The sequence below is a fragment of the Colias eurytheme genome, chromosome 14 (assembly GCF_061535395.1).
Source record: "Colias eurytheme isolate Ceu_HAF_F1 chromosome 14, ilColEury1 Martin Lab GWU primary, whole genome shotgun sequence".
Taxonomy (NCBI): domain Eukaryota; kingdom Metazoa; phylum Arthropoda; class Insecta; order Lepidoptera; family Pieridae; genus Colias; species Colias eurytheme.
This window is the reverse complement of record NC_142993.1, coordinates 6,387,032-6,399,863: the sequence shown is the minus strand read 5'-3', so window position 1 is coordinate 6,399,863 and position 12,832 is coordinate 6,387,032. Positions and strand designations below refer to the sequence as shown.

The 12,832-nt window shown below is 31.6% G+C and overlaps 1 protein-coding gene across 1 annotated transcript; it reads right to left on the bottom strand.

Moving 5' to 3' along the window:
* Nucleotides 1-1,447: 1,447 nt before the first annotated feature.
* On the bottom strand, nucleotides 1,448-6,547 carry LOC149902936 (trace amine-associated receptor 8b). Its single transcript, XM_090109521.1, has 8 exons — nucleotides 6,197-6,547; nucleotides 5,985-6,110; nucleotides 5,060-5,176; nucleotides 4,435-4,574; nucleotides 3,821-3,983; nucleotides 3,373-3,504; nucleotides 3,172-3,297; nucleotides 1,448-3,098 (listed from the first exon to the last, which is right to left on the bottom strand). The coding sequence occupies exons 1-8, from the start codon at nucleotides 6,413-6,415 to the stop codon at nucleotides 2,637-2,639; spliced, it is 1,485 nt and encodes a 494-aa protein (XP_089965647.1). The 5' UTR covers nucleotides 6,416-6,547; the 3' UTR covers nucleotides 1,448-2,636.
* Nucleotides 6,548-12,832: the final 6,285 nt, after the last annotated feature.

Genomic DNA, 12,832 nt, shown 5'->3' with positions numbered 1-12,832 from the left:
TAATTATGAGCAAAGTGATAGTGAGTTGCTGGTTGCTTGATAAAATTTTCTATTCACTGCTATTTATCTAATAATAAGATAGCCCTGTTTTAGTTAAGGAGCTTTAACATTTATTTCACTAATGAACTTTCTTAATGAGCAATTAAGTTATCTGATTGCATTTCGACCAAGATTTAATAGATAAAACAATACCCTAAACATTAACATGTTATGAAACTCGTAAAAAATAATGATCTCATAATTATTATACTATCACAAGTTATAAGTAACAACCAGCACGGATTCCATTTTGTTAATGAGTGTACATGACTGCGACGTAAACGTTGCGCATCTGCCACGCGTCCGCAACGAATTCGCTGCGCAACCGCAACGTATTCGTTGCGCACCCGCTCCGCTTTGAAACCGCTCGCAATCCGCTAGTGTGATATGTCACTTAATGTTTCAAACGTGGAGTTTTATGAGTGATAAACTTTTCCATTTGATTTTAACTGCGTAGTTCATCTCAAGGGAAGATATCCTGTTCAGTGATCATAATAAACACTCTCTAGACTCTGTTGATGTTTATTTGTTTTAATTTATGATACAAATTGAGATTCAATTATCACTACATAGTTTAAGTACGAAGTGGCTTCGCGCTATCTGCTTATCCCTGTCTAATGTGTAAATGTGTATATGGGTTTATGAGAATAAAAATAAAACTAAACAAATTTCCCCCCTTTTTATTTTGATATAAGTTATGAAAAGGTAAAAATATGCACTTATCAACATCCTTCCTACTAGTAATATTATAAATGCGAAAATTTGTTAGGATGGATGTACTGAACCGATTACAATGAAATTTAGCACACATATAGAGGGTAACTTGGATATAGGATAGATTTTATCCCGGAAATCCCGGAACTATGCGGGTTTTTTTGAAAACGCGGGCGAAGACGCGTGCGGAAAGATAGTCAGTTATAATTATGCGAATTTAAGCTGATAAAAGGTTTTTTTATAAAGATTCGAAGGATATCGATGATTACCTATTTAATCGTCAATTCCCTTCGTTAGCTTCTACAAGGAAAAGCGAAGATGTCTCACTTTATTTCGTGCAAATCTATCAATTTTCCCGGTAATTTGAGGCGGCTTGTGATGGATCGCTGCTAAGTGAAATGAGTCGCGTTACGTAAACATGTCACCTCTAAGATAAAGTCAATTTTGCTTAAAGAACGGCCGAAGGCTAAAAACTTTGGTGATGTATTGAATTTTCGATACAAAATATCCATTATGTTTTTAACACTGTATCTAAAGAGTTACAAGATTAACAAAATAATTTTAACAATAATTTACTTGCTTTTCGATAAAAATTAGTTCAGATGGTTCTGAATTAAAGAAAATTGTTTTAGTTTATTCAATAGTAGGTACTGCGTTGGTGCGGGTAGAGAATTTAGTAAATAAAACAATTAACTTATATAAATCAATTTATATTTCATGTCTTCCCCTTTAACATTTTACGACACAATTATCACACACAAATAGAATTGTGCGATTCAAAACTTTGCAATATTCCTTCCAATACTCTAAACATATACAATGAACAACCAGAGACATAAGTTTTCAGTCTAAAGTTACTTTTCATTAAAATACAATGAACATACTGAAAAATCGAACTTATAATGAAGAAAGAGATAAGATTTTAGTTCAACAGAAATAAGTTTCTCCTATTCATATATCTTATACTAAAATTTAAATTCTAATTAAACATCGAAAATTCAATAATTTCTTACCGACAAAAAGTTCAAACAAAAACTATTGTTATACTTATATCAATATGTACAAACAATTACAAAAAATACAAAACTTTACTATAGGAATATCGAAGCATCCTGACGACGCCAACATTGTATCTGTCGTAATAATAATGATTAATTTAATAATATTTTGTATTTATTACAGTCACTAATAGAATAATATAAATATCTCGATTGATTTTAAACTAAATAATATATCTTTTGGTATAATAAACTGCACTCTTTACGGTATAACTACATTTATACATAAAATTAGAATATTTACAGAGAAAAACGACCAAAACCTACTGGTCCACGTTTAATAATATTTCACATTAATCAATATCTAGCATTATACTGTTTAGCACTATGTTTACAACAATGTCTTTCAGGTGATAAATTCAGATGAACAACATTTATTGACCGATCGAAAGTCACTCTCGGAAGTCATCGAGTTAACGTCACTTCTGTATCACTAGAACTTCTAGAACTTTCTTTAATTACATCTAACTCTCTATTAGAAAGAGAAGAATGTCTGGAAAACTTTGAATTTCCATTATATTCTATTTTATCATCAGAGCACTCATTTTCACAATTAAATTCTTTATTTTCATCAGAATCCTCTTCAGTCACATCGTTCACTTCCACTTCTAATAAATTGTCATTCTCCTTGCCGTACGCAAAATTTCTCTCATGACTCAAACTACGGATTCTGTCCAAATTATGTTCTAAGGTTTGTATGTTATCATCATCTAAACACGGGGAGTCATTGAATTTCCACTTAATATTTGAATTAAAATGTTCAACCCCAGGATAAACACTAACACTATTACTTCTATGCCCGAAGACCGGACAGTTTCGGAACTCTCACAATTCCGGATGTCTATTATTACATATTTTGGTGAAATTTCCCTCATCTAAACTCAAGTTGGAACGAGAACGCCCACACTCTAGACTTGGTCTAAAAAGGCAAATATCGGAATTTTTTAATCTGCAATGTCTTGAACAGGATTCTATTTGGAAGGCGGATCTATCTATATGCCTATACTCTGTGGGACCGTATCCATCGAAAAATCTGGATCCATGCTTACATGGACCATGATAGCTTTTGAAAGATCCTGTACATCTAATAGGATCCCTGTGACATGATTTTTGAAGAGCGTGTAGAGAATTCGATGAAACTGTACGCTCTAAAATTTCACCCCAATATTTTTCTCTCAAACCTTCAAACTCTCCTTTTGAATGCAAACCATCTGACGTAACTGGCGAACCACAACAACCTGCAGTCTTCTCGTAGCCCGGGAATGATTTAGTTTTCCGACAGCAAATCTAAAATAAATAAAACTTTATAAGCATCACAATAAATAGATAATCTCACAATCAAAATAATTTGATAACTTACATAATATTGTAGCAAATCGTGGCTGATCCGTCTAAAATGGCTGTTCAAAAGCCAATACAGGAATGGATTCCAAAAACTATCGCTCAACGCTATCCATGTGACGATAAAATCCAAACTCGGAGGAACCTAAAAGAACAAAGATTATAATATGGAGACACATAAAGTGGAAGTTTTTAATGCAGAGATAGCTATAAGCAGTACCTTACAACCAGTGCAAGCGGCAACCACTTCTTGAATAGTCGCCGGCGTGACCATAACAATAAATCCTAAGGACATTGCAGCCATAGTACGTGATGTGCTAACGCTATGCGGCCTTATAGGTGGCTGTATTTGCTGGGAAGGGAATTAAGTAAAATATTTTAAAGACATGAATAAATTTTACCAAATGATCACATTAATTTGCTTATCTTGTTTATAATGCGACAAATTGTTTTAATATAATGTGAAATACTTATTTGAACTTACATTTTAAATGTTCTATTTTTATCAGTTATTATTGTTTAGACAAATGATCACAGTCTAGATACTAAATTAAGCTTTTAATGATAACAATTTAATTTCAAAAATATTTATTAAGTTTCTTATTAATTCGTCAGCGAATTCTTATTCAATTTTTATAATAAAAAAACGCTTAATATAAAACACTTACCACAGTTTCAATTTCAATATGGGCTTTAGTGCATGGCTGAGACAATCCGTTAGATCGAGAATCTTCACATTTCCCTCTTGTCTTGCTTACGTGAAACCCTGAGCCGTAACAATACATAAGAGCCATTGTAGTTGGGAAATAGTAAGCACAGCACGAAAGAATTCTGAAAAGAAACTTGATAATTAAATACAAGAGAATTTTGAAAGATACTTTAACTTGTTAAGTATTTTAAAGCATTTATTTCGAATAGCTCTACTTGCTGAATTATGTTTTGAAAGGTAAATTATGTCATGTTAATTTCATCATCGTATGGAATATATTATTATGATCATCATGAAACATGAAGCTTTCTTAAGATGAATGAAAGAAGATATAAAATTTGTGTATCTATGAGTCCCATTAAACTTGGATAAAATATTATTTTTTGCAAAAAAATAGCCCCAGAAAAATTTAATAAAATGCAAGGCGAAGTCGACGTTTTTGTTGGCAAAAGCCATTATTTATAACAATTGAGTTCACGGCTCCGTATAGTGTTTTAAAAGAATGGAATCAAAATAGGTGAATCATAGTCAAAGCTAAATGAGGGGCACTTTGAAATAGAAGATAACATATACCTGAAAGCTACTCGGCTGTGGAAGACATCGCACGCCATTAAGCCTGTCGCGTTGAAGTAATACCCCGATCTTGGCAACACCATTATAGCAAATAGGGACACGGACAAAATCCACGTTATACTTATAACTAACACGCAACCCTGTAAGAAAAATTAGCTGTGACACCCATAATCGTATAAAAATCATGCGAGAAATTACCTTGTTAATAGAAAGAGAATTCCTTCGGTAAATGAATCAGAAAGCTCCTTTTAAGAACAGAAAATAAAAATCTAGTATATAATAGAAGGTTATAAATAACACGAGTTTCTAGGAACAGGAGCTCGCAACTTAAGAGAATAGTTTCGCAAAATCAAGATAAATTTGTAAATTTTCATGTACACGTGTGCAGAAGTTTGCAACATATTTGGCTATTACAGTGAACTACAACGTTGAAATCCGTGTAAGTTTGTAAACTGTTATATTTGATCGATAGTTTAATAACTTTAGGTGTAAAAATGGTGAACTTGTGTTTTCAAAATTGGTTTGTACTAAATAATAACTGTGGCCTTATTATATTGGATCATTTAGAGTTTAGAGCCGCATCTATCAGTTGTTAAATTACATTATAACTTATTTACATACATACCTTTTTACTAGAATGTTTATGATAAGTGCTTGGATGTAGCAAATACAAATATCTATCTATCGCCATACACACAAGAATAACAGCGCTCTGTTGACTCACTGCTCCACGTAAAAGTGCCTGTAATATAAATTTGTCCTCTCAGCTTTATTCTATAATGTAGAAGGTACACAACGTTGGATGCAGAAATCACGAACAATATTACGGAAGTTAAGTGGTAGCGTCTTACAAAATACAATAAGGCGGAGTTGAGCGAAGGAATTGCGGTTCGCTGAAAGGAACGGATAGTGTAATTTTACAAAGCGTAAACTTTTCGAAATATCGACTTTCTGCTTGGTCATGGTTAGCCATTAACGTTAACTTAGATGCTGTAACCATAGAAGTTTACGGACTTTATTGTACTCTGATGATTTTGTCGACATTTCACCCACATTTAATCTTTTGAACTGTTTATTCGTATTACTTGAAAGGAATTCGCACAATGGCTGGCTTCCACATTGTTGTCTGACATCATTATGATTATTAATCCATCATTTTATCAAAAGCATGGCTGCGACAATAAAATAAAGGCATTAATTTTGTTTAAACGAGAAAGTTTGGGCGAAATTTCATTTCGTAATTTCATGCGCGGTAACTGTGTAATAAAAACGGAAAGCGAATATTTTTATCTTTAACATCCGATTACCTTTCAACCTTGCTGCTTTGCAATTGCGAACTTTTTTCCAAGATACAACTTTACTCATTTTCTCTCCGTCTCTTGTTTAAATAAAGTTTCGCAGAGACTTCGCTGCTCCGCTTATCTCTAACTGGATTAAGTAACGCTCTTGAAATTTGATGGAAAATTAATTTGCTATGTTTTCTCCATGCGATTTTATAATCAACAAGTTTAACTTAAAAACAGCGCTGCGGATTTTGTGCAATATCATACCTGGATTTGACAGAAAATTTCTCCGTAGGGCCAGCACTTATAAAGAGCCGGGAGTAATGCAACTGGAGCAATTAAAATACCAGTGAATAAGTCATTTAACGCTAATGAAGTTAGAAGATATCTTGGCTGAAAAAAATAATCCATATGAGCACTTTTTACATCAAATCGTATTTATAGTATTCTTTAAAGTATACATTAATTCAATAGCATACCTGATTATCAATATACTTGACATATCTCCGATTATTTAAGACGCATATGAGCACGAGGTTGCAGAAAACGATGGCCATGGACAGGGCGAATATAAAAAATGCCTTGATGATATCTATAGTTGCTGGGAAGGTGGACGGCCAGCCTTTACCATGTGGCCAGCATGAACTATTAGCAAGAGAAGGCGCTACTAGCAATGCGCCCTTAGTCGAGTCAAACATAGTCGGCGCCTGCAAACAGCAGCGCACTGGTCTGTTTTTAAAGGCATTTAGATCTATGCAATGCGACTATATAAAAAGTTTCTGGTCCTCTCCTTGTGTTCTACAATAACCAAGGTTGTTTCTGACACCAATTCCATTGTAACATTGTTGCGTTTTCCTCTATGTCGGCATATCCAGTATCTGGAACAAGAAACATGCTTTTGTTTTTTATTTCCTAAAAGATAATACTAATTTTATGCATGTATTAAAGTTCACTGATATAGAGCTCTCTAATAAATTTAATAAATTTTGGCAACCTAACCATAACTTGCATATTTACAAGAGGTTATTAAATGTGTAAGAAAATTATATCCAAACATTATACGTAGGTACACAGCTGTACAAATACGCTTTAAAGCACAGCAATTAAACAAGAGTTTATAAATGTACCTACGACGCTGGACTTAATTTGGCTAAATAATCCCAACCGCAATGGTAAAGCCAAGTTAACATACAAATAGGGTGGGTAGTCGTAAATACGGAGCGGCTTTCCAAATTCATGTCAGAGACCCAATAAAAGGGTATCAAATATTCTTGTGGCGTTGGAACGAAGAGGTCTAAAGCATCGAATACGAATCAATCTTATATTTGTTGTCACTATAAATAAACTTCTACAGTTTTCTTTTAGGCAAATGCGAGATGGGGAAGATACGTCTCAAGCGCAGTGTCGATTCTATTTATTTTATACGTTTTCCGATTTCAGTGAAGCGTTTTTTTCTTTAATATAAAACATTTCATTGTTTTTGATTTCATAGGTACCTAACCTTAAAATACGTATATATATAAGTCTCGTGTCACAATGTTTGTCCTCAATGGACTCCTAAACCACTTAATCGATTATAATAAAATTCGCACACCATGTGCAGTTCGATCCAACTTGAGAGATAGGATAGTTTAAACATGTAGGTACCACGGGCGAAGCCGGGGCGGACCGCTAGTATTATAATATTATGGAGCTTTACATTATAACCTACTATTAGTTATTACAAATAAGTAACCTTTATGTACGAAGTTTAACGTGGTTTAACAGGAAACGAATTTATAGAAGTTAAAAGTCCGTTAATGCTCTGCGAATAGTCTTAATATAATTTTCATTTTGCCAGCATGAAATAAACGCATGCAGACAAATACAACTATATCAACGTTTTAATATTTCTCAGGAGATATGTTATAAATACGCGCATATTATTTTTAAGTTATTCGTGCATTTAACTCCTCAATAGTCCTTTTTCTTTATCTTAACTACATTCGTTTCTAAAGAGAACGCTCAATTTATAAAATAAAATACGATTTTCCACGACATTAAGAGATATGCGGAGCGCTTTGCGTAAAATCCTTAACAGTGGAAAATACAAACCAAAGGCAGTCTCTGCGAACAATCATAATAAACTAACTTTAATATAGAGTAAAGGCAACTCTGGGTGTTTATATATCTTAGATTTAAATACTTGTTTACATCACAATTTCTCTTTTATGGTACAACATTTAGAAAAACTTTGATTGTTTTGCGATGTAGAATTTTCTTATTTGTGTTTTGTGCTGTTGTTAGAATAAAACTATTTTTGTGACAGTTTAGACGTTTTTCTTTTTGCCAAATAATATTAACAAAAAAACTGCTTAATTAATAATGCTGAAAATAACACATCAAAACGCGTGCATCTCAAAATTAATTTAGTGTTTAATTAAAATATTTTTTTTATTTCAATTTAATCAATATGAAATAGCAATGACAGCTGTAGGTATAATTCTTATATTGGAATCCCATGCATATTTTAATCTAAAGTTTTATTCATAGCTATTCGACTGCAACTTCTGGGTAGGTACTATACAAAGTACTATATAAATATATGAGTTTGAGTTTGATAATATACTCTAATGGTATACATAAAATATCGAATGTATTAAGGATTGCCTGTCAATAGAATATCACCAAGAAAAAATATCTGTGACACAGTATGTTAACGATGAACTTAGTAAGGTAATTGACATAATATACACAAAAAATCACACACATCAAAATAAATTGGTAAAAAAAAGACTGGTAAGTAAAATAACATTTATTTCTGTTTAATCTACATGGAGGTCTTTTACTATTACAAATATTGTACCTGGCAACATTTATAGACGAATTCAATAATTCAATTTTACCTCAGTACCTACCTACTGTACGAAACTTTTTAAATCTATTAACAGGCTTGTTTGAGATCTCATTTCAGAACAGCTATACTATGGATTTTGCAAGTAAACCAATTTTGCTTAACAACTTTGATCTTAAGAAGTGGATGACCGTTATTTGGGTCTCGACCCTTATTAAAACCACGATATTAGATTACAGAAAGTGAAATTTCATTATAGGCTCGCGTATGAGCACATACAAACATGGCTTCTATCGTAAATATATTTAATTATAGGAACAATATGTAGACGTTAATAAGTTCGTGTATCTAATATGAACGTGAATCAGCATCATCAGATGTTTTATAAGAATATGGGTCATATTATGCTACAGATTTTGTTTCTCCTAAAGTTATACTTCGTTTATAATATACAGGCTGTCACAGATGAGATTCAATATACTATACGCATGTAAACACATAGTTTAAGAAAAAATCTTTGTTATTATCTTGAGGTGTTAAGTATTTTTAGGTAATTAGGGTCTATTTTAAGTTCCATTTATTATAGTACTTCAAATCTGGGAAACCTTGCATACCTACATATGTATCCAAATAAATGGATCTGATCATCTCTTTACCTGAAGTCTTTGAAAGTAATCTTCGTTTTAAATCAGACTCGCCTTTACTGATTAATATGGAACTAGTTTCCGACTCAAGACCTAATCACGTGGAGTCTTAGGTCGGTGAAACGTTATTTCCTCGAGGAAATTAATGTCCCTTCAAAAATTAATGTACCTTAAGCATAGTATCTCAACGCTTTGCTCTATGCACGCCACGTATGAAATTTAAATGAAACGAAAGAGATATATTAAAACTTAAATAAACATTTTAATCTTTTACATGTTGAAAATGAGGACCAAAACATATCGAATACCTAATTATTCATATAATTTATCGTTTGTACTCTTAAATCTTAATCATTTTCGTAATAGTAAGTACACTGAAGTGTTTAAGTATTCATAAAAGTTTGGGTAGGTACAGTTTTTTTTTTTTTTTATTAAATTCCAATATTCTTTGTCACATTTTGAAGAAAAACTGTTATAAATATAAAAACTGAAAATGTATGTTTTACATGTTTATTTATTCTGAATGCATACTAACAGAGTAACAGTAAATAAAATCAGAAAAGACAGTATAGAAATAAGTGCGATAGAAACCCGTTTTATATTCCACATTTATTTACATTACAATGAATTGCTGGTTAAACAGAAATTTTGCTTCGATCTTACTTTGTATTTTAAGACATCTGCAGTCCTTCCACGGTAGTACCAGAATAACGATTACATTGAATTTTTAAACTCCATTTGAATTTTACTTACTCCAGCAAATTCTAAATAACTAGCTGATACCTAGCTGAATTCATTTTATTTTAACCATTTTGACACGAAATAAAACCTGCTTTGATAATTCTAAAAATAGGTAACATCCTAAACGATCTTCTCCTTTCAAAATATTGTTAATTTTAGGTAGTTAAAGAAACATGTAACAGTTATGTTTCACACAGCAGTTAGCGGAAGGTTTTAACTCTTTAGAATATAATTTTATATCGGAAACGTACATTTAATTGAAATTACAAAAATAATTAGTAGTTTTATTAAATGACACACCATTTCATTTCGCAATTTTTTTCGCTTTTCAGCAACTAACATCAAATAAAAACGCTTGCCCGAATAGTCCGGGATACATCGCCCATTTTTGCAAGTGATTACTATCAAGCTAATTTTTCGTGAGTAGCTTTATTTTGATGAGATGCCCAATAATTTCATGTATGAAACTCTCGATTGTGGTAGCTACCAGAGGAAACAAGGATAAAATATTTTGATTTGATGGTTCTCAAATATTAATTACTTACTAACTGAATGTTTTTTTTTGTTCAATCTCAAGATAATTATCTAAATTATTCGAAAAAATATTTGTCCTACAAAATCTATGGTTTAATCAAAGAGTCCCCCTTTCCAATGTGTATCGATAACGAAGTCATCATAAATGATTACTAACAAGCTGATTTTTTTATTTTCACTTATTTAATACTTACATAATTCAACAGACATATTGTCCTACAAATTGCGTAATAAATATTTGAGAACCGTCAAATCAAAAATTTTTATCCTTGTTACCTCTGTGCTACCACAATCGAGAGTTTCGTACATGAAATTATTGGGCATCTCATCAAAATAAAGCTACTCACGAAAAATTAGCTTGATAGTAATCACTTGCAAAAATGGGCGTTGTATCCCGGACTAGAAGTAAACGAGCAAAAGAGAATCAACAGAATATTCAAAAATTATAAAAATTGGACCAATCATTTTACGAAGGACTTCGATTACACACACAATAAGATACAATTTATAAACGACGAAGGTAATTAACTAAAGACATTAATAGGTAAGTGACAGTTATCAGCAATTCCTAAAACAAACACATACCTACACGATTTAGTGATAAACACACAAGTAAAAAAGAATAATTTCCACTCCGGGTAATAGATAACATGAACTACGATAAAATTATGAAATCCTGCGACCAGAAGACGCCTCCATTTATCCATTTTTCACCGCTATTAGGCGTAGACAGTGTCTAGTGCAGAATACTAATGAATTTACTAAGAAAACGCGGGATTATACTAGGGTCTTGTAAAGAACCATTAAGGTCTAGGGGTGTTAGCAATGAATATTTTATTCAGAATGTAGTTTTTGTTCATTTGTATTGAAAGTGGATACCACTGGATGAAACTATACTAGAATATTTCAATTCAAATGATCAGAAAATATAATAATACGTTTCAATCCAAATTAGATATTATTAGATATTAATGTTTACTTTACAAAAATATTAACGGATCTACGGATAAACAGTATTACTATTTGATTCTAATATTATTATTATTATTTGTAAAAATTGTATTCACTACGTAAAAACAGATATATAATGAGAGACAACCATAATTATACTATTTAGCTTTGCTACAGAAATTCAACACCCTACTACGTAATTGTTTTTCCTTAGTCTGTAACCATTAAGATCTTAATCTTCATTTGTGAATGTACCTTTACACTACGATGATTGCAAAATAAATCTTTGAATAAAGAGCTTACTTGCTTGCTACATTGACTAAGGCAAATGGCCTTCTATAGAAAGAGTCTCAGGACAGTTCTTTGGCATCCTTTTATAAAATTGTTAGAATATAACATCAACAAAACGAATAAGTATAAAAAATAAAGATTAAAAAACTGTTAAAGTTATCTATTTATTCAATAGACAAAGTTTGAGTAAGGTATGATATGGGTCACCATATAAAGCGCATCACTACCAAAATAATCTATCACACGCTTGTATTCTCCATCTTTTTCACAGTTCAATATCCGGTATATTGTTTCTAAAAGAATGTTCAATGTTCTACATGTCATCACGATATATTATTTCCGTATTACTATAGGTCAGGGATGTGTTCCATTTGGCATGCTCTTGTCTGGCACCATTGAGAGCCTAATGATGTTACAACTGCGAATTTCGGAATATAGTCGAATGTTATCGTTAAAATGTATTTAAATATAGATTCTTTAAAATCTGTTTAACTAGTTATATATAAAATATATTCTGAAACTATTTTTTGTAGTAAATAATCAGGTTATGATTTATAGACCCTCAATTTGTAATTATCCATCTCATGAAAAATATTTTAATTGTAAAATACTAACGTAAAACAACCAGTTTGACACTACAGATCTTTTTTAACTGTACAGCTTTGGGAATACCCAAAATATACTATAAAAATAATGTTTGAAAAAGAAAACCGAAAACAAGAATTAATTATTTAAAAATTAAAAATTATACCATGAAATCAGCAAATTACAAAACCTGAGTATCTTATATTTAACCTGAATATCTTATATTTTAATAAGTAATACTTAATAAAAATTAAAAAAATATAATAGTATAAAAATTAAATCCTTTGAAGAAAAACGAGGCTACACAAGAGAATGCAATGAAAGAAAATTTTATATAAATGAGAGCATAAAAGTGTTCATAACGCTCGTATGAACACTATAACTTACATCAATGCAGGACACAATATAAATACACGAATTACACAGAAAATTGCATTACGCTTGAAATACGAAGTCCTTTGTATTGTATATAATAATTGTAATTATATCTTCCTTATGCATAACGCTGCGTGTAAATCAGCATATCAACAGTAACA